Source organism: Neoarius graeffei, chromosome 20, assembly GCF_027579695.1.
Source record: "Neoarius graeffei isolate fNeoGra1 chromosome 20, fNeoGra1.pri, whole genome shotgun sequence".
Taxonomy (NCBI): Eukaryota; Metazoa; Chordata; class Actinopteri; order Siluriformes; family Ariidae; genus Neoarius; species Neoarius graeffei.
In genome coordinates this window covers 38,704,789-38,727,966 of record NC_083588.1, presented here as the reverse complement: position 1 = coordinate 38,727,966, position 23,178 = coordinate 38,704,789, and the positions used below count along the sequence as shown (strand labels likewise).

Genomic DNA, 23,178 nt, shown 5'->3' with positions numbered 1-23,178 from the left:
CAGAGCTGAATACTAACGCACTAAACAGCATGCCAAACCCACAGTCCACACCATCACAGCCGTGAGCCTTTCATACTATTTAGTACGCTAGTATCTAGTAGGAATAGCTAAGTAGCCCCGCCTTTCTCTCTCCTCATTGGCTAGGAAACAAAGGTCATGATCCGTTGAGGGGCGGATACCGTGTAGCTGCTACAGCGTGCAGAAAATATGTAATGAAAGGTGTGTGGGAAGATGCTGCTCCAGTTCAGGACCTCTAATCCTCTTGCGCAGACTTTTGAGGGACGTAGTGGTCGATTTTGGTGAAAGGTATGTCGGTTCAGTTGCGAAATCATGGCATTGGTTCTGTGTTTAGCGCCGCTAAGATGAGTGGCTTCTCCCGGAATTGGAGCTCTGCGGTCGGATGAGATTCCTGACCAGTGCGGAAGATCAGCCGGGCCTTTATTAGTAAAGTGTGATGTTTTCTGTGTTTGTAATTGTGCACAGGCTGGAAGTGTAGCGGAAATCGCCGCCTGCTGCAGTGAGTTGTGTAAGGATTGGTGCGGTAGAGAGCAGAAGGGTTTGGGATCGAGCTCTTTGGCTTCAGAGTTTATATTTGAGTGAACACAAATATAAGGGACTGAATGCTTTCAGGAGTTCATTGGTATTGAGAAACCACTACTCTGAGGCGTTTTGAGCTGTTACAGTTTTGTATAACTAAATCTAGAATAGGCCATTTGCAGGAATTGGTCACGTGTCAATTTTCCCCATAGCAACAAGCCCGTGGTGGGCAAGCCAACTTGACATTCCTTGACAACCATAAGAGTTTGATTGGCGATTCGAAGCAATCCATTTCTATAATAGCTGTTTTTACCTTTTCTACTGTTTTTTTTTTTTACCCGAATTTTCGTGTGCACTTCGGCTAAAAACACATCTACAGATATATCTGTATTTATTTTCGAGAATGATAAAGGTAGAAAAGGAGAAATTATGAGTTATAAACATACCTGAGAAATCCGCCATTTCGCACGTGATTTTCTTTCGGCGGCGACCAACTTAAGTCCAAAAAACTCTCTTTTACGGATAATGATTCGCTTTAACTTAGGACAGAAGTTAAAACCACAAACCTTTTCCAAGTGCACACGAAAATTCGGGTCAAAAAAGACAGTAGAAAAGGTAAAAACAGCTATTATAGAAATGGATTGCTTCGCATCGCCAGTTAAACTCTTATGGTTGTCAAGGAATGTCAAGTTAGCTTGCCCACCACGGGCTTGTTGCTATGGGGAAAATTGACACGTGACCAATTCCTGCAAATAGCCTATTGTTTGTCTGTCTGTCTATCTACAGTGCTGAGCGTAAATGAGTACACCCCCTTTGAAAAGTAACATTTTAAACAATATCTCAATAAACACAAACAATTTCCAAAATGTTGACAAGACAAAGTTTAATATAACATCTGTTTAACTTATAACGTGAAAGTAAGGTTAATAATATAAACTTAGATTACACATTTTTCAGTTTTACTCAAATTAGGGTGGTTCATCTAGTACTCCATTTTAAATGAGCCTTGGCCCAGAGAAGACGTCTGCGCTTCTGGATCATGTTTAGATACGGCTTCTTCTTTGAACTATAGAGTTTTAGCTGGCAACGGCGGATGGCACGGTGAATTGTGTTCACAGATAATGTTCTCTGGAAATATTCCTGAGCCCATTTTGTGATTTCCAATACAGAAGCATGCCTGTATGTGATGCAGTGCCGTCTAAGGGCCCGAAGATCACTGGCACCCAGTATGGTTTTCCGGCCTTGACCCTTACGCGGCGGCACGGTGGTGTAGTGGTTAGCGCTGTCGCCTCACAGCAAGAAGGTCCTGGGTTCGAGCCCCAGGGCCGGCGAGGGCCTTTCTGTGTGGAGTTTGCATGTTCTCCCCGTGTCCGCGTGGGTTTCCTCCGGGTGTTCCGGTTTCCCCCACAGTCCAAAGACATGCAGGTTAGGTTAACTGGTGACTCTAAATTGACCGTAGGTGTGAATGTGAGTGTGAATGGTTGTCTGTGTCTGTGTCAGCCCTGTGATGACCTGGCGACTTGTCCAGGGTGTACCCCGCCTTTCGCCCGTAGTCAGCTGGGATAGGCTCCAGCTTGCCTGCGACCCTGTAGAAGGATAAAGCGGCTAGAGATAATGAATGAATGACCCTTACGCACAGATTCTTCCAGATTCTCTGAATCTTTTGATGATATTATGCACTGTAGATGATGATATGTTCAAACTCTGCAATTTTACACTGTTGAACTCCTTTCTGATATTGCTCCACTATTTGTCGGCGCAGAATTAGGGGGATTGGTGATCCTCTTCCCATCTTTACTTCTGAGAGCCGCTGCCACTCCAAGATGCTCTTTTTATACCCAGTCATGTTAATGACCTATTGCCAATTGACCTAATGAGTTGCAATTTGGTCCTCCAGCTGTTCCTTTTTTGTACCTTTAACTTTTCCAGCCTCTTATTGCCCCTGTCCCAACTTTTTTGAGATGTGTTGCTGTCATGAAATTTCAAATGAGCCAATATCTCATTTCATTATCTGTAGCTGCTTTATCCTGTTCTACAGGGTCGCAGGCAAGCTGGAGCCTATCCCAGCTGATTATGGGCGAGAGGCAGGGTACACCCTGGACAAGTCACCAGATCATTGCAGGGCTAACACATAGAGACAAACAACTATTCACATTCACACCTACGGTCAATTTAGAGCCACCAATTAGCCCAACCTGCATGTCTTTGGACTGTGGGGGAAACCGGAGCACCCGGAGGAAACCCACACAGACACAGGGAGAACATGCAAACTCCACACAGAAAGACACCCGTCGGCTACTAGGCTCGAACCCAGAATCTTCTTGTTGTGAGGCATCAGTGCTAATCACTACACCACCGTGCCACTATATTAAAAAATTGTACTCTTAAATGTAACTAGTAACTCCAGCTGTCAGACAAATGTAGTAGAGTAAAAAGTACAGTATTTGCCTCTGAGATATAGTGGAGTAGAAGTATAAAGTTGCATAAAATGATAATACTTCTGTAAAGTACAAGTATCTTGACTTTGTACTTCAGTTACAGTACTTGATTAATTGTACCTAGTTCCATTCCACTACTGTTCATACTGAAAGCATTTGGTTGACCTACAGCTCCACAGTTATGATTGAAATCAACACTAGTTTCATATTATTCATTAAAGTTGCGTGAAAGTGAAATAAGCCTCTCAGAGATGTGATTTTAGAGTTGAGGTAGCAAGGCTTATTTCAAAGGTGAGCCAGCCAGAACATTGTTCTTCTTTTGGAGGTGGTGTTTGTTAAGCTGTTGGCAGTATGTATGTATGTATGTACAGTGGTGCTTGAAAGTTTGTGAACCCTTTATAATTTTCTATATTTCTGCACAAATATGACCTAAAACATTATCAGATTTTCACACAAGTCCTAAAAGTAGATAAAGAGAACCCAGTTAAACAAATGAGACAAAAATATGATGTGGTCATTTATTTATTGAGGAAAATGATCCAATATTACATATCTGTGCGTGGCAAAAGTATGTGAACCTCAAGGATTAGCAGTAATTTGAAGGTGAAATTAGAGTCAGGTGTTCTCAATCAATGGGATGACAATCAGGTGTGAGTGGGCACCCTGTTTTATTTAAAGAACAGGGATCTATCAAAGTCTGATCTTCACAACACGTTTGTGGAAGTGTATCAGGGCACAAACAAAGGAGATTTCTGAGGATCTCAGAAAAAGCGTTGTTGATGCTCATCAGGCTGGAAAAGGTCACAAAACCATTTCTAAAGAGTTTGGACTCCACCAATCCACAGTCAGACAGATTGTGTACAAATGGAGGAAATTCAAGACCATTGTTACCCTCCCCAGGAGTGGTCGACCAACAAAGATCACTCCAAGAGCAAGGTGTGTAACAGTCAGCGAGGTCACAAAGGACCCCAGGGTAACTTCTAAGCAACTGAAGGCCTCTCTCACTTTGGCTAATGTTCATGAGTCCACCATCAGAACACTGAACAACAATGGTGTGCATGGCAGGGTTGCAAGGAGAAAGCCACTGTTCTGCAAAAAGAACATTGCTGCTTGTCTGCAGTTTGCTAAAGATCACATGGACAAGCCAGAAGGCTATTGGAAAAATATTTTGTGGATGGATGAGACCAAAATAGAACTTTTTGGTTTAACTGAGAAGCGTTATGTTTGGAGAAAGGAAAACACTGTATTCCAGCATAAGAACCTTATCCCATCTGTGAAACATGGTGGTGGTGGTAGGATCATGGTTTGGGCCTGTTTTGCTGCATCTGGGCCAGGACGGCTTGCCATTGTTGATGGAACAATGAATTCTGAATTATACCAGCAAATTCTCAAGGAAAATATCAGGACATCTGTCCATGAACTGAATCTCAAGAGAAGGTGGGTCATGCAGCAAGACAACGACCCTAAGCACACAAGTCGTTCTACCAAAGAATGGTTAAAGAAGAATAAAGTTAATGTTTTGGAATGGCCAAGTCAAAGTCCTGACCTTAATCCAATAGAAATGTTGTGGAAGGACCTGAAGCGAGCAGTTCATGTGAGGAAACCCACCAACATCCCAGAGTTGAAGCTGTTCTGTACGGAAGAATTGGCTAAAATTCCTCCAAGCCAGTGTGCAGGACTGATCAACAGTTACCGGAAACATTTAGTTGCAGTTATTGCTGCACAAGGGGGTCACACCAGATACTGAAAGCAAAGGTTCACATACTTTTGCCACTCACAGATTATGTAATATTGGATAATTTTCCTCAATAAATAAATGACTAAGTATAATATTTTTGTCTCTTTTGTTTAACTGGGTTCTCTTTATTTTTAGGACTTGTGTGAAAATCTGATGTTTTCAGTCATATATTTATGCAGAAATATAGAAAATTCGAAAGGGTTCACAAACTTTCAAGCACCACTGTAATCTGTTGTGTATTTTCTATTGTTTCTTTATCTAGTGCTCATGGGGCTGAGCCTGTCCGTCGACTGCCTCCTGTCACTCATTTCTCTGGTTCTAAGTGTCCTTGGTGATCACAGTGATGTCAGTATCCATCACCATGACTATTGTGTGCTTGGGGCGGGGCCTGCAGGCCTACAAATGGGCTACTTTCTGTCCCAAAATCAGAGAGATTACATAATCTTGGAGCGCAACTCTGGACCAGGAAGTTTCTTCCAGAAGTGAGTAAGGTTGAACTCTGACCTTCGGAAAGAGAGTGCGTGGGACAGTCTTGTACTCCTTTATCAGACCCTCCAGGATTTCGCGATGTTGCGATTTGCAACTTCAACGCAAATTCAACCAATCCCCGCGAATTCAGGGCGGTGTTTGGATATAATTGCATCACCGCAACTTTCCCGCAGATTTGACCAATCGTTGGCGTCGTCTTGAGGTGACGTTGACAAACTACCTTCCGCCTTACTTCCGTGTATACGTTCAAGAGATGCAGCATGTGTGAGTCAGTGTTTATATAGGCTTAAATTCTGTTACTGAAAGTGTGCTATGTTTACAGTGAAGGACTGTGTGCACTTTATTTTTTTTACTTAATATAAGAAATTAATGGATGCCAACATTTTTGCCAAAATGGTATTTTATTTTCCATTGTTTAGGCAGCTTCAGCATCATACTGTGATTCTGTTCAAATTGTTTTTTTTTTTTCTTCTATGAAGCCTGAGCCATTTATTTTATTAGTTTATAATTACTGTTTAATTTAGTCTTCAGGAGAAACTGCCTGCACACAGTACTAGTATTAATAGTTTTTTTTTCTTACATGAAAGCTGAGGCATTTATATTATATTTTAAGGTAACTTCATGTTGTGCTGTGAGGTTCTATGCACTTTAACTTTTGAACCAACAGGTGCATTTGGATAAGTAAAGCCTATTTTTCTGCATTTTTGTAGTCCTGGTAATCTTTTATATTGGTAAAGATGTTTATAGGACCATTTCTCAGTGTGTCTGTTTTTTTAATCAATACTTTTTCAGTAATAACTTAATATTTAACATCACTCAATTTTAATCATAAAAAGAGAAAATCGCAACAGTTTCTCGCAACTTTCACTTCCTCCCGTAATGTAATCGCAACAAAAACCTAAAAAACACCGCAACTTTCATCACAATTTTTTGGAAACCCCCCCGCAACATCAGACATTTTAGCCCGCAACAATCACAAAAAAGGCCCGCGAAATCCTGGGGGGACTGCTTTTATATCAAGGGCCTGAGTAGAATGATATTTGTGTGAGTAGCGTTACAGAAGTATGTAGCCATTTTGCATTTTATCACAGTAGTGATATCCAGACACCTGGGATTCAGACCAGTCTCTGGTGTGCTTCTTTACTATTCAGATATTTATCTGCTGTTTATTTCTTAGGTATCCTCGTCATCGAAAACTCATCAGCATCAACAAAATCTATACAGGAAGGCGGAACAGGGAGTTTAATCTGCGCCATGATTGGAACTCCCTACTGAGTCACAAGCCAGACCTGCTGTTTCAGAGATTCAGCCGGGACCTGTACCCTGAAGCTGATGCCTTTCCTCACTACCTCTCTGTGTTTGAGAAAGAACTGGGACTGCAGGTTAAATATAACACTGACATAGGGAGTGTTCGAGCTTTGCAGTTTGGAGGAAGTGCACATAAAGGCTACATACTGACTGATCAGCATGGGGTGGATTATAAATGCAGGTATTGTGGTAGTTGTTCAGTTCCTTATGATCATACTATTCCGTAATCAGGGTTGTATGTTCTGTAGAAGTGTAGCCCAATCCTACAGTGGTGGGTTTCCCAAAAGCCTCTTAACATTTAAGAGCATCTTAACTAGGAGAGTGTGTGTTCATTGTGCTGCTTGCTCTACCATTTAACGATGATCCTTGTGCTACGATGCTTTTGGGAAACTCGGCACAGGTCAGTGACACATTCCTTCATAGCTATTGGTTCATTCCTTGTCTGTTTTTAATGTAACTGTATTTTACAGTATAACCGTTTTAATTATATTAGTATCAAGTTGTTAAGTAAAGTATAAAATGCAATGGGGCGTACTGTTAGAGGAAAACCAAAGTTGATTATTTTCAAAAGGCTAATACTCGAAAGTCCTTTCAAAGAAAGCCTCACCAGATCAACAAGTGTACAGTCAAGCCGGAAAGTCTGCACACCCCTTTCACCTTCTCCATGTTTTATGTTACAGACTTATTCTACAATAGATCGAGTTCATTTTTTTGTCACAAAATTCTACACAAAATAGCCCATAATGACAAAGTGAAAGCAGGCTTTTAGACATTTGTGCTAATTTATTAAAAATCAAAATGTAAAATATCATATGTGCACACCCAAAAGTGAGTTGAGGTGCATTTTGTTTCCACTGATACTGCTTGAGATATTTCTACAACTTAATTGGAGTCCACCTGTGGTAAATTCAATTGATTGGACATGATTGGGGATTGCCAACACCTGCCTGTATAAGGTCCCACAGTTGACAGTGCATGTCAGAGAAAACTCCAAGCCATGGGGTTGAAGGAATTATCTGCAGACCTCAGAAACAGGATTGTGTCAAGGCATAGATCTGGAGAAGGGTACAGAAAAATTGCTGCAGCTTTACAGGTCCTAAAGAGCACAGTGGCCACCATCATTCATAAATGGAAGAAGTTTGGAATCACCAAGAATCTTCCTAGACCTGGCCACCCAGCCAAACTGAGCGATCAGGGAAGACGGGCCTTGGCCAGGGAGGTGAGGAGGAACCCGAGGGTCACTCTGACAGAGCTCCAGTGTATCCTTGTGGAGATGGGAGAACCTTTCAGAAGATCAACCATCCAGGCAGTACTCCACAAATCAGGTCTTTATGGTAGAGTGGCCAGACGGAAGCCACTCCTTAGTAAAAAGCACATGACAGCCCACTTGGAGTTTGCCAAAAGGCACCTAGAGGACTCTCAAACCATGAGAAACAAGATTCTCTGGTCTGATGAAACCAAAATTGAACTTTTTGGCCTGAATACCAAGCGTCACGCCTGGAGGAAGCCAGGCACCGCTCATCACCTGGCTAATGCCGTCCCTACAGTGAAGCATGGCGGCGGTAGCATCATGACGTGGGGATGTTTTTCAGCAGTGGGAATGGGGCGAGTAGTCCTGATAGAGGGAAAGATGAATTCAGCTAAGTACACCGAGATCCTTGAAGAAAACCTACCCCAGAGCGCTCTGGACCTCAGACTGGGGCGAAGGTTTACCTTCAAACATGACAACAACCCGAAGCACACAGCCAAGAGAACAAAGGAGTGGCTTCGGAGAAAGTCTGTGAATGTCTTTGAATGGCCCAGCCAGAGCCCAGACCTGAATCCAACTGAACATCTGTGGAAGGAGCTGAAAATGTCTGTGCACTGATGCTCCCCATCCAACCTGACAGAGCTTGCAAGGATATGCCAAGAGGAATTGGCAAAAATGTCCAGAAACAAGTGTGCCAAGCTCGTAACTTCTTTCCCAAGATGCCTTGAAACTGTAATTGCTGCCAAAGGTGCATCAACCAAGTATTAGGCTAAGGGTGTGTACAGATATGTAACCCCTAAAATAACCTATTTTTGTCAGTAAAATAAAATTTGCATATTTTCTAAAAACCTGCTTTCACTTTGTCATTCTGGGCTTTTTTGTGTCGAATTTTGTGACAAAAAATGAACTCGATCTACTGTAGAATAAGTCTGTAATGTAATAAAACATGGAGTAGATAAAAGGGATGTGCAGACTTTCCGGCTTGACTGTACATGTTTTAAATCCATATATTGAGGGGTTTTTTTCATACAGGTCCCTGCAAATTAGCGAGAAGTAATACTAATATTTGAATAAGCACATTTAAAATATGACTAAGCAGGCTGCATTTCTGTTTGATCAGTGCTGTTAGATATTTAATCCACACTTTCTGACCAATCAGAATAAAGAATTCAATGACTCTGTGGTATAAAAGGTCATACTCTATTCCTGTCTTATTGTCTCTTCTCCTGTTCTCTCTAGAGTTCTGTTAGTGGCCACTGGGCTCTGGATCCCAGAAGAGGTCAATTTTGTGGGCTCTGATTTGGTAGAAGGATATGAGTCCATCTCCACTGATCCTGAGGAGTACAAAGATCAGGCCGTGCTGATCCTGGGTAAAGGAAACTCTGCCTTTGAAACAGCACAGAGCATCCTGGGAAGAGCCAGCCGGATCCACTTGTATAGCCCAAGCCCTGTACGACTAGCATGGCAGACACACTATGTTGGAGACCTCAGGTGCAGAATTTTTCTTTTTTTTTTGTCTGATAAGCAAAAATCTTTAGCTTGAGTTGTTGTTTTTTTTTTTTTTTTTTTTTGTGATTTGTCCAAATATATTGGCACTGTCTGAATGTCCGTATTAATGCAAGTCTGTTTTTGGGATGTAAGCTTTGCTTCTGTTTGTCTTGTAGGGCAGTGAATAACGAGTTGCTAGACACGTACCAACTAAAGTCTCTGGATGGCTTAGTGGAAGGAGGACTGGAGGATATTGCTGTTGTCCGTGGAGGAAGACTGAAAAGTAGAGCTGAAAAAAAGACGAAGGGGAAATCTTCAGAAAAGAAAGAGCAGCTCTATCTTACTCTGTCAGAACTTTTGGACAGCCGCAATGTCAACCAGGGTACTAATATTACTGCGGAGAACCTGCCTGGTTACCATGACGACAACTTCTCACTAAGACAGCCGTATGACCGTGTAATCCGCTGCCTGGGATTCCGCTTCAACTTCACTATCTTTAATGTGTATGAGCATTTAAATTGTCTTTGCCAAAGCAGTCATGTTGTACTATTTTAGAGGACTCTATTGAGCCTAATAAGTAGCAAGGCATCAGCACCTTTTTTTTTTTTTTAAATACTTTATACCAAAATGAGTAACCAAATTAGTATTAAGCAATCAGAGGCATCACAGAAGATTGTATTTATTTGTTTGTTTGTTTGTTTGTTGGTTGCTGCTGTGTGCTGCTAGAAATGGAGAACTCATTTTGAGTGCTTAAGATGCCATTTAAACAGTATCAAGTGTGTTCTTGAAAAACTGATCAGAGAGTGCTGCGAATTGCACCTTGACTCACAAGCCAAGTGTAGCCTCGGGCGAGTGGGGGGGGAAAGGAAATGTTTGTGGCTCAGTGCTCGCACAGTTCATGGACATTGCACTTATTTTTAATAAGCACGTTTAATGACACTTAAAGCAGCCACCACGCTCTCTGTTCAAGATAATGTTTAAGCACTATGAGATGTTATCATCCATCCATTCCTTATCTGTAGCTGCTTATCCTGTTCTCTAGGGTCGCAGGCAAGCTGGAGCCTATCCCAGCTGACTATGGGTGAGAGGCAGGGTACACCCTGGACAAGTCACCAGGTTATCGCAGGGCTGACACATGGAGACAAACAACCATTCAAACTCTCATTCACACCTACGGTCAATTTGGAGCCACCAATTAACCTAAGCTGCATGTTTTTGGACTGTGGGGGAAACCGGAGCACCCGGAGGGGACCCACGCAGACATGGGGAGAACATACAAACTCTACACAGAAAGCCCCTCTCTAGCATCTGGGCTCGAACCCAGGAACTTCTTGCTGTGAGGTGACAGTGCTAACCAGTACACCACCGTGCTGCTTAAGATGTTATCAGGTTACTAATCAAATATTGTAGGAAGATGCTGTAGTAGCTTCTCTGGATATCTTCACAGAACACAGTTTGCAGTCTGGTTTAAGATAAGATAAAACTTTATTAACCCCAAGGGAAATTCTTGTGCCAGAAGTCGCTCTATCACAAAACAGTACAAGTTCAAATGCAACAGTTCAAGCTGGAGGAGGGAGGGAAACAACCCTGATAAGAACTGTGCAAGGAATTAATGCTAAAAAAACAGTAACCCAGTAGAACAACAATAGAAATACTGTAAGTTACATAAGGGGAATAGAAAATGCAAATACCAGTGCCTCAGTGGTTAGCATTCTAATAGTACAAATAAGATAAGTTATGTAAGAGACTAATCTAATGGTGAAAGTAAATATTGCACACGTTTGGGGGGGTGATATATATTGCACATGGTGTTGTGAAAAAAACATTGTACATGACCACTCAGAATATTGCACATGATATACGTATTATTTTCATGATTGATCAGCTGTCCATTTTGCAGAAGGGGGAGGAATTATACAGTTTGCTCTGACAATCATTAACTGGCCAAGTCAAGTCAGTTTATTTGTATAGCGTGTTTAACAACAGACGTTGTCACAAGGAAACGTTCCAGAAAAGTAAAGACTTTAAACATATGAACTAATTTTATCCTTAATAAATTTATTTATCCCTAATGAGCAAGCCGGAAGTGACCGTGGCAAGGAAAAACACCCTCAGACAACACGAGGAAGAAACCTTGCGACAAACCAGATAAAAAAAGGGAACCCATCCTCATCTGGGTGATAACAGATAGCGTGATTATAAATAACTCGCTTCTATAACTGCGTCCTATATGGTCACAAAGTATATTTATGATTATTCTATCCACATTTGCTGGATATGAGCAATCGTGCACTCTGATTGGCTACTCTACTATTAGGCTATCAGCTAATATATAGATTTAGGCACTGCCTAAAAGCACAGCTCCCATCTGTTTCTGGGTTGTGGAATTTTCTTATATCATAGCCAGCCTCTCTTGTTTTGTTTCTTTACTGTGTTAGTTACTATACTGTTTCCTTACATTGTACACAATGTCAGGCGACAACAGCGACAAGTTACTACTATACTGTCCTGACTACTACTCTACTTCACACTTCACTACTCACTTCACTAGTTGTTGGGTTTCCTGTGGTGGCCAGCACACACAGGACCGAAACCATCAGAAAACAACTCAATGGGTTTCTTTATGTATCCACACTCTATGCCTATGGGGCTCCGTTCGTGCGGGCTTTCGGCCCATGCAGGAGCTCCGCTAATATACCATGAGTAGAGAAAAACAAAATGGCGGAGCGTGTTGTTCAACCAACCAAGGATGAAATAAAAATTCTACTCGAAAACAAAACCCCCAAAAATACAAAAAGGCAACAGAATATGGAATAAAAGTATTTGATGTTAAGAACATATCTTTTTTTTTCAATAATTATTATTATTATTTATTAATATTATTATTATTATTATTATTATAGCATTTTTCACAAATTGCTACTTTCATTTCGCCGGTTTGTTTACAGTCTAAGCGGGAATGATTGTCGGACGTTTTTATTTATCGAATTTGCAAAAAATCAAAATAAAAATGCTCTGTTCCTCAAAATCCAGTGAATGTGGATAGAATAAAAGTTATTCCACTCAATCTCGTTGTACATGGCTTATAGCCAACTAGGCGCAACGTGCCTCGTCAGCTGTCAGCTCATGTACAACTTGATTTCGTGGAATAACTTTATATTTCTGGCATACATCTAGATTGCGGGCGGCACGGTGGTGTAGTGGTTAGCGCTGTCGCCTCACAGCAAGAAGGTCCTGGGTTTGAGCCCCGGGGCCGGCGAGGGCCTTTCTGTGTGGAGTTTGCATGTTCTCCCCGTGTCCGCGTGGGTTTCCTCCGGGTGCTCCGGTTTCCCCCACAGTCCAAAGACATGCAGGTTAGGTTAACTGGTGACTCTAAATTGACCGTAGGTGTGAATGTGAGTGTGAATGGTTGTCTGTGTCTATGTGTCAGCCCTGTGATGACCTGGCGACTTGTCCAGGGTGTACCCCGCCTTTCGCCCGTAGTCAGCTGGGATAGGCTCCAGCTTGCCTGCGACCCTGTAGAAGGATAAAGCGGCTAGAGATAATGATATATATATAATTTTTTAATGTCATTCCTCTAGCTTTGCCCGTCCACCACCGAGCCGTGTTGCTCGGGGCCGTTTGCCGGCAGTGACAGCGTGGTACGAGGGCAGGGGGACGCCCAATCTGTTCATCATCGGAACCTCGGCTCACTCCAGAGATTACCGAATGTCTGCTGGAGGATTTATTCATGGATTCCGCTACACAGGTTTGCTTTATTCAAATCACACTGAGCAAGAAATTTGCTTAACAAATTTACAAACCGTCTTGGTGAGTGAAGCTCATGGACAAATGTCTGTTCACTATGATAATAAAAATGACAGTATTTTTCAGCTTGGTATTATAAAGGATGGTTGACTTTCATGTGTTCGATTTAGTGTCACTGTTGATCACGCTTTAATAACTTTGTCACTTTTGATATCGTAGTGCGTGCTGTGCATAAGGTCTTGGAACAACGTTACCATAACAACACTTGGCCAGCTACCAAACTGCACACCAGTCACTTGCTGTCTTGGATTTTGAAAAGAGTGAATGAAGCATCTGGGCCATACCAAATGTTTGGAGTTTTGGGGGATATTGTATTACTGCAAGGGTAAGAACTGAGTTTGTTTCCTCGTCAGGAATGAAATCTGTTAGACCTTCGGTCTCTTTAGTGTGTTGCAAACGGAATGATCACTAACTGATGTCTCTGTCTGTCAGAGCTCACTGTGAGTATCTGGAGGAGTTTCCTGTGCAGGCGCTACCTCATTTTGCTGCTCTGTCTGGTCGGCGCGTCTCTGAACACGGCCTTCTGGTCGTGATCATGCAGTATGGACTGAACCACACAGACACACTTGGGTCCGGCCGTGCTGAGTCAGAGTGGACCAAAGCCTGGAAGTCGAATTTCCTCCACCCTGTCATCTACTACTACAGTACATTGCCTACAGGTTAGTGAGAAATAACTGGAAATGATGCAAAAAAGTAAATTCAGATTTGGCAAAGCTGAGGAACAAAAAACAAATTGTGCCTGAATAGGTTGTGGAAGTCACTCTTGATGTCCAAATAGGAGCTGGTGAGGTCTGTGATATCGTATGAAGACGGGTGACAAATTAAAGGAAAAACCAGCATAAAGTGTATTAGTATAGGTATCCGGTTATTTAGCACAAATCCAAAGTCTTTTAGCACAAGTTCTAAAGTCTCTTTGCACAACTCTGGATTATGGTCACAATAATCGAAAAAAATACTTGTCTTGGTATAGGAAGGGGTTTAATAGGCTTGACGTTTCATTCTTTATCAAATTAGCAAATGGTAAATAATAAATATGATATAATTTAAGCTTAGCACTTTAATGAAGACAAAACAAACCTGGAAGTTGGCTGTAGCGATGTACTGTGTCAGGGTACGTGCTGTGTTAAATAATTTGGAGAGAGGATTGGTGACTAACATATGGGCTACATCAAACATGGCGGTTTCAAGATGGCGGAGTAGGGAAATACAATCGCTCGTTTTCCATCAACTTTCATTAAAAAAAAATCCATCAAACATCTTTAAACATGATTAGTAAGTATTCATAATACAGATTAAGTATTCTTGGATCTTGTGCTATGGTGGTGTAGTGGTTAGCGCTGTCGCCTCACAGCAAGAAGGTCCGGGTTCGAGCCCAGTGGCTGACGAGGGGCCTTTCTGTGTGGAGTTTGCATGTTTTCCCCATGTCCGCGTGGGTTTCCTCCGGGTGCTCCGGTTTCCCCCACAGTCCAAAGACATGCAGGTTAGGCTGATTGGTGACTCTAAATTGACCGTAGGTGTGAATGTGAGTGTGAATGGTTGTCTGTGTCTATGTGTCAGCTAGGGTGACCACCTGCTCATAAGCCCAAGGGGGGACAAGGGGTATGTTTTTGAGGGACAATGTGGGACGCCGCCCCCACTGCGCCGCGCCGGCTGCTGGAAGACTCACAGATAGTGGTTTACGCATTTCTAGCACATACTACCTTACATGGTATATCAATAATACCCTAATCTGCTGTTATTGGTGATGTATGGTCATGAACAGGCCACCAAATGTGTTTTTTTTTTAAATAAACATTCATAATATTTTGACCATTCAATTATGACTTGACAGACACACTTCCACTTATGATTTACTGAAGCGACTCAATTTTATTTATTTTCCATTAAAATTTATTCACTTTAAATCAATCATAATATAATATTGCGTCTGAGGCTTTGCAGTGCATCAGTACAGCAGGAATAGTGACAAGTCTCCATTTAGTTTTCAGTGGATTAACAGGAATTGTAGTGGCTCAGCACCACAGAAACAGTAGAAAAAAAAAAGTCCTGCCCGATATGATATTGCGTGTTGGACAGTGTGATACACACTCGTCACCTCTGCCGCAGTCACTTTGTCAGCTAGAGTCTCGTTTTTAGGTCGGAGGAAAGCATCCATAGATTTAGACGTTTCTTTCTGTTGCACACGTTTCTTGTGAGTCTCCGCGAGCCTGTGTCGTTTCACATCGTATTCCCCGCCATGTCCGATTGAGAAAGATGTTTTGCAAAGGTCACAAAAAGCCCTCTCGGTATCCCCCTCAACCCCTTTCAGCCACAAATATTCATTTTCCCACTCTTTCCTGTATATACACCTTCTCTTTTTAACTGGAGGTGGCAGTGCCTCACCTGCCATCTCCCCGGTACCTTTCTCCATTTTTTTTAATATGAAAGCAATGCATGCTGCACCTGCGTCCCTCGTCACCATCTGTGCACGTGAGTGCGGTGTCATGGCAACAACAAAAAGTTGACAACAACCAGTCAGTTGTGAGGGGTGTGTGTGGTTTTGCTCTACAGTCTATAGTGCCGACGGCGGTGTGCTGAAATGTCAAGTAATATTCGTTTGGCTGCCTGGGTGGCCCGGGGAGAGCGACATCCCCCTCAGCAAGCATCGATTATGCGGGACACGTTCTGAATTTGCGGGACGCATAAATTCGGCTTCAAATGCTGTACGCGCACGCGCTATGCGGGACAGGTGGTCACCCTAGTGTCAGCCTTGAGATGATTTGGTGACTTGTCCAGGGAGTACCCCGCCTCTCGCCCATAGTCAGCTGGGATAGGCTCCAGCTTGCCTGTGACCCTGTACAGGATAAGCGGCTACAGATAATGGATGGATGGACTTTTGTGCTAAATAATCATAAACCTTAGTATAGATAGGGAAGTGATTATAGGAAATTGCGCACTCTGATTGGTCAAGAGATTTGGATTATTTCTCGGCTAAGCGCTTCGTCACTGTAAGTGAGGAAGAATTAGAAATTATGAAAGCACTAAAGATGCTACAAAGTTTGGTCTAAAACTATTCAAAAAGAAGGTGGAATTGTGATTTATTTTATTGATTTCAAAACAAAGTATTTTATGTGACGCGGTGTAGATAAGTGACACAAGCCTGTGCCGCGCCGGTATTACATTTGCATGCCGCTTTGGAAGTTTGAAATAATTTTTTTTAAAATACAATTTAAAAAAAAATCATCTGTGTATTTATACTAAAACAATGATACGCCTCAGGCTCAGTGAATATCAGTGAATAATGCCCTTGACTTCGTCTCGGTTATTATTTACCGATATTCACTTCACCTTTAGTGAATAATTGCTAATTAGTAAGGTTTTGGGTCACCACAAGCCATTACAAAAGCTTCTTAGCATAATTTTTTAAAAGTCTCTGGAGCTGTACTGGAGGGATGAACATCATTCTTACAAAAGATATTCCCTCAGTTAGTGCTTGGATGATGATGATGGTATTGAACAGCACTGTCTAACATGTTTAACTAAAATCTCCCATAGATGTTCATCTGGGTTGAGATCTGGTAACTGAAGGCCAAAGAATATGATTTATATTGTTCTTGTAATGCATCTAACCATCCAATGAGTCTTCATGCCGTTTGAATAGGATTGGGTCATCCTGGAAGATAACGTGTATGAGGATAGAGATGTTTCATTGGAGGATAAAGTTGATCAGTCAGGATAATTTTTAGTGATGTTCCCCACTAAGAGGAGAAGTGGAACCAAACTATGCCAGCAAAATGCCCGTTTTTTTCCTTTATACAGGCAGATGACAAAATATACAGTGCCTTGCAAAAGTATTCAAGCCCCTCAAAAGTAATCAGGATGATGATGTTGGCTGCAATTTGCAAACAGTGCCACAGATTCTTAATGGGATTCAGATCTGATTGCAGACTGAAGCAGACTCTCTTGTAACGAATGGTGTTAATTGAGGTATGGTCAGCATTGGGTTTGCACCATCCACACAGTCCTCAATTATGCAAAACTCTTGAAATGGTACACCTTGAGTCCACTCTGTGACCACCAGTGTAAGAGAACGGGAGTTGGCGCAAAAAAAAAAAAAAAAATTATTCAGACAAATTTGATAAATACCAGAGGGCTTGAACACGCACACATGCGTTATACAAACAATATGAATTTAAAATTTTTGGAAAGTACAAGAGAGTATGTTTTGGCTTCCCAGCATCTACTTGCTTTTCATAACAATGGAGTTGGTCAGTGGTTTGGCAATAATGGTGATGGTATTCTCAGAAAAGCAGACTGACCTAATTTATTGGAATGATATACTGATGGTACTACAGTAGTGCTTGAAAGTTTGAAAGTAAATATAAAGTATAATATTTGTATTTAGGACTTGTGTGAAAATCGGATGTTGTTTTAGGTCATGTTTATGTAGAAATATATATAGAAAATTCTAAAGGGTTCATAAACTTTCAAGCACCACTGTACAGTATGTGCAAGAAACCTATTGAAGTACTGTATGTTACTTGTAATTTATGTGGGTGCATAAGGATGGAATTGTCCATGATGGCTTTCAATCATTTGGGTCATTTTGACACATCAAGTCATTTTAATGTATCACTTACCTTGTACAAGTATGTTAGTGTATTAATTCGTGTTAATGCATTATTGCCTTTATCTAATCTTCCACAAGAGAGAGATATGAGGCATCGCCCGGTTGGATGGCCTCTGCCACGTCCTGATGCTGTACATCACATGGTCGAAGACTTCCTGACTGAGTGGGACCAGCCTGTGTCTCACAGTCAGCCCCTGCGTCGCTTCCTCGAACACTGCCTTCAGACAGACCTCAGGGCATTCTATGCAGGTATGTAAATTGTCTAGAAAGAATTTTTATCCTGTTTTCAGGTCACGTTGAAATATCTGGATGTAAAGAAACTTATTGCTGTCTTGTCTTAAAAGTGTTGAAAGACCAAAATTCAGTTAGGTGTCAATTAAAAATAACCAAAATGAGTAATGTCACTTGTGCTATAGATGTCCCTGGTGCATACCTATATATTATATACAGTAGACACGAGTGTTTTACTGGGAAATACGGCACTCGCATTTTTCATACGAAGTACAACCAGATGGCAACCATGATGTATTTCTCAATATGTCGCTCGTGAGGAAATCGATGAATTGTTTTGATAAATTTGGGTACTTTTTGTTTGTGTGTCTATATAATAAAATGAAAATCACACGTAGGCTTGAAGATATGAAGTTTATCTTCTCATGTTGAAAAACTCATTTTTCATACGAAATACATTTGTGTCTCTGAGTGACCTGTTTAAATAATAATGGCTGGCGCTTTTTTTCATGGTCTGTCAGATATATTCCATTCTGCTAGCATGATATTGAACGAGCTGAAGACAAGTTCAGTGCCATGCAATATCATCCATCCCACATACCTCTGAGCCCAGAGAAGTCAATGGTACTTCTGGACACCGTTAGGACACCATAAGGCTTTCTTTTTGCACAGTAAAGTTTTAACAGGCATTTGTAGATTGCCAAAATAATCCTGAGCCCATGTGGTTATATCAGCCATAGATGAATGATGGTTTTTGATGTAGTGCCGTCTGAGGGATCAGAGATCACGGTTGTTCAGCTTAGGCTTGTGCCCTTGCCCTTTATGCACTGCAATTCCTCGAGATTCCTTGAATCGTTTAAAAATATTATGCACTGTAGAGAGTGAAATATCAAAATCCCTTTGTATCTTTCTTTTGTGGAACATTTTTATTTAATTTTTTTTTTTTTTTAACATTTCAATCATCTTCTGGTGCAGTTGTTGACAAACCGGAGATCCTTGGCCCATTTTTGCTCCTCAAAGACTAGGCCTTTCCTGGATACTGATTTTGTACCAAATCATGATTACAATCACCTGTTGACATTATTAGTTTCAAATCACATCATTATTTAATAATTTTTACATCATTACTGGCCATAAATGGTCCCCGTCTCACCTTTTTTTTTTTTTTTTTTAGAATGTGTTGCAGGCCTGAAATGCAGGAATGGGATTAGATTAGATTAGATTAGATTAGATTAGATTAGATTAGATTAGATTAGATTAGATTAGATTAGATTAGATTAGATTAGATTAGATTAGATTAGATTAGATTAGATTAGATTAGATTAGATTAGATTAGATTAGATTAGAACTTTATTGATCCCTTCGGGAGGGTTCTCTCAGGGAAATTAAGATTCCAGCAGCATCATTACAGGATAAACAGAGAATAGAAAATGGAGAAAAAACCTTCTAGATAAATTAAATTAAGTATTTACATATACAATATAAAAAGAATAAGATATGGGGAAGAGAGGAGGGGGGGAAGAGAGGAAGGGGGGGGCAGCAGGAGAGATATTGCACATTATATTGCATGTTGTCCGGTATTGCTTATTATTAGGCTAGGCTACTGCTCCTTCCCATCCTCTGTCCTCCTGTTACCCCTCCTCCCCCCCAGAGAGGAGTTGTACAGTCTGATGGCGTGAGGAACAAAGGAGTTTTTGAGTCTGTTCGTCCTGCACTTGGGAAGGAGCATTCTGTCACTGAACAGGCTCCTCTGGTTGCTGATGACGGTGTGCAGAGGGTGACTGGCATCATCCATGATGTTCAATAGTTTGTCCATAGTCCTTTTCTCTGCCACTGTCACCATATTAACAAATGAAATGAAGTTGATCCGACAAAAATATGAAGTATCTTGGGTTCATTCTGTCTACAATGAAATACAAGTCAAAGTAAACTTAGAAATCACTTTTCTTTTTTAATTTGCATTTTGTATACTGTCCCAACGGTGTGTATGTCATTATGTGTAAATGTAAAATTTTCTATAAACTGGTACAGTATTAATAACTTTTTTTTTTTTCCTTTTAAGAATCCTGTTTCCAACTTTCCCTCACCAGTCTCAAGCCCCCCATCTTCTGCCGTCAAGGCTACTTAAACAAAGGAGGCATCGTGGGTAATAGCCACCTGAGGCAGCATGCCCATGAGGCAGGGCTTATGCCAAACCATCATAAATCCATTCTTCCTGCTAATGATGGGTCATTTTCTGAATACTTGTCACATGCTGGAGCTGCAGTGACTTCGACAATCAACTCTGACCTCTGAAGAGAGTAAAACAAGCCAAAGACTGAATCTCTTATAAAAATTATGAATATACAGTATTTAATTATGAAATATCAATATTAACCTGTACCTCTTAATGATATTTACTTAAATAAATGCCTCATATTTTTCCAAAGTTGTTTCTATGCTATAACTTGTCAGATCTGTGTTTTGTTTTTTTCTTTAAATAAGAAAGTGTTGTATGTGATGAGCTTGTGGTTTGTGTTGGATATTTAATTTAATTTTTAAACTTTAATGAGTACTGTTACCTGGGGTTAGTGGTGGCTCAATGGGTTAAGACTCTGGGTTACTTATTGGAGGGTCGGGGGTCCCAGCACCACCAAGCTACCAATGTTGGGGCCCTTGGTTGTTGGTTCAACCACTTTATCCCCACATAGAAGTGTAGAGAGAGAGAGAGAGAGAGATAGAAGAATGAGTGCTGTTACCTATGCGTGTTTAACATGCACAGATATATATCACTACTGAGTGAGATCCTGTCCAAAGGTGCTGGAAAACCTGGAATTCAACTAGAATTGAGTGTTCCCAATTTTATACTTTCTTATGATAATGCTTATTATCTGCAGTTTTACAGTGTTGTATACGTGCAGAAATGTTATGCTTGAACATGCTGCCATTGAGATTTCTACAACTAAAGGAAATGTATCCAAAACAAAGCTGTGAGCAGTAACACAGTTGATGTACCAATGTTTTGAATGAAAGAATACAGGATAACTTGGGAGTACATTTAGCACTGGGAATAAAATATTACAAAAATATTTTAAATATCTGCTTTTTTTTTTTACATTTAAGAATTGTGCAGTAGGAATAGTAGTATGTATATGAGTGATTCCACGCTTATGGGTACTGAAATGGGGACATGAACTTATTTTTAAAAATTCACCTAAAACCATTTCTTTTTTTACCATCAGGTCACAAAACATGTAATCTTTAATGAATGATATGTTAAAAGATAACTTTTAATTTTCTGAGATGTAATAAAAACATATTTATATGCCAAAGTCAAGCCTATGAGTTCCAAAATGATGTCTGTTACATTACTTCTGTTACGATTGTCCATCTCGCGTCTGTTACAAATTAATTACAATCTAGCTATATACCATGTTAATCTTATTGAAAGAATGTGTATGTTTATTCTACTACACGTTTATTAATTATATTTGCTAAAACATCACCTTCCTATGTTTCAAAAAGTAATTCTACATTGTTAAAATTGAGAATATATATGTCCACAACACTTCTGTTACGTTCTGACTTTGGCATATAAATATGTTTTTATTACATCTCAGAAAATTAAAGTTATCTTTTAACATATCATTCATTAAAGATTACATGTTTTGTGACCTGATGGTAAAAAAAAGAAATGGTTTTAGGTGAATTTTTAAAAATAAGTTCATGTCCCCATTTCAGTACCCATAAGCGTGGAATCACTCATATATGTATAACTTGTTAAAACATTTTAACGCCTCACAGCAAGAAGGTTCTGGGTTTGAGCCCAGCGGTCAGCGAGGGCCTTTCTGTGCGGAGTTTGCATGTTCTCCCTAGCCTGGCAAGCCAGACTAAATGTGAATATTTAGTCTGGTCTCAGTCGTAGACATTTCCGAAGGGTGTGGGTAGGAACAACCCGTTGTCTTTCAAACTGTCTCTGTGCGTATAGGCCAACACTCTGACCAGTCAGCGCAACAGTGACTGTGACGTAGTCAGAGCGACAGAAAGCAGTGGGGGAGGCCTTGAAATAAAAAAAAATTCAAAATGCATATTAATTAACAGGTTCTAGATATTAAGAAGTTTGGAGATAATGACCACAAGTTTGGAGTCTGTACCACATACTTAACATGCACTTTTTTTTTTAAGTGTTTTTCAAGGGTTTGCTTAAACTGTTTGAGAGTTTTTATTTTTATTTAGTGGTGTTTAGTGAGGGGCGGCACGGTGGTGTAGTGGTTAGCGCTGTCGCCTCACAGCAAGAAGGTCCTGGGTGCGAGCCCCGGGGCCGGCGAGGGCCCTTCTGTGTGGAGTTTGCATGTTCTCCCTGTGTCCGCGTGGGTTTCCTCCGGGTGCTCCGGTTTCCCCCACAGTCCAAAGACATGCAGGTTAGGTTAACTGGTGACTTTAAATTGACCGTAGGTGTGAATGTGAGTGTGAATGGTTGTCTGTGTCTATGTGTCAGCCCTGTGATGACCTGGCGACTTGTCCAGGGTGTACCCCGCCTTTCGCCCGTAGTCAGCTGGGATAGGCTCCAGCTTGCCTGCGACCCTGTAGAACAGGGGTGTCAAACCTGATCCATAAAGGGCCTTGTGGCTGCAGGTTTTCATTCCAGCCATGCAGCAGCACACCTGACTTGGCTCATTCAATCAACTGAACTGTCTTCACACAGTCAAATACTTGCAGCCACACCCACCCTTGATTAAAGGGTGGGTGTGTCAGTTGATTGAATAAGCCAAATCAGGGTGCTGCTGCATGGCTGGAATGAAAACCTGCAGCCACATGGCCCTTTATGGATCAGGTTTGACACCCCTGCTGTAGAAGGATAAAGCGGCTAGAGATGATGAGATGAGGTGTTTGGTGAAATAATTTCCCTTAAATTTAAAATAACGGGAAAATAAGAAACAATCAAAAAGTAATGTTTCAAAGCTGTTTATTAATTCTTCGTGCTGCACAAACTAGCCCCATCCTTTTGGCTACGAGCGGAGCCAGCTGGTAGATCAGACTTTTGCCATAGCCGGTCGGCAAAACAGCGAAAACGTCCTTCTTGAAAAGGAATGAGTGGAGAGCCTCTTCCTGCTCATGTTTCAACGAAAACTCCAAGTCTAATTCTTCTAAAACTGATTCCAAAGCGGAGTCAAACGCGCGCTGTTCACTAGCCGTAGCCATCTTTCCTGTTGTGCTTTCTCCAGCGTCGCGCAGCCTTGTCGTCACTCCTGCAAAAGCCCGTCCAAAGAATCCAAACAAAAACCTTGCGTTGTGATTGGCGGGC

General features: G+C 41.2%; 1 protein-coding gene across 2 annotated transcripts; it reads left to right on the top strand.

Moving 5' to 3' along the window:
* Positions 1–180: 180 nt before the first annotated feature.
* foxred2 (FAD-dependent oxidoreductase domain containing 2) lies at positions 181–20,962 on the top strand. Of its 2 annotated transcripts, XM_060901675.1 has the most exons (10): positions 181–306; positions 4,976–5,195; positions 6,380–6,691; positions 8,999–9,250; positions 9,424–9,750; positions 12,829–12,995; positions 13,214–13,379; positions 13,487–13,713; positions 17,742–17,912; positions 19,957–20,962. In XM_060901675.1, the coding sequence occupies exons 2-10, from the start codon at positions 4,981–4,983 to the stop codon at positions 20,187–20,189; spliced, it is 2,070 nt and encodes a 689-aa protein (XP_060757658.1). In that variant the 5' UTR covers positions 181–306; positions 4,976–4,980; the 3' UTR covers positions 20,190–20,962. The 2 variants fall into 2 exon arrangements, with proteins under 2 accessions (XP_060757658.1, XP_060757659.1); XM_060901676.1 differs by lacking the exons at positions 181–306; positions 4,976–5,195 and adding an exon at positions 5,439–5,466.
* Positions 20,963–23,178: the final 2,216 nt, after the last annotated feature.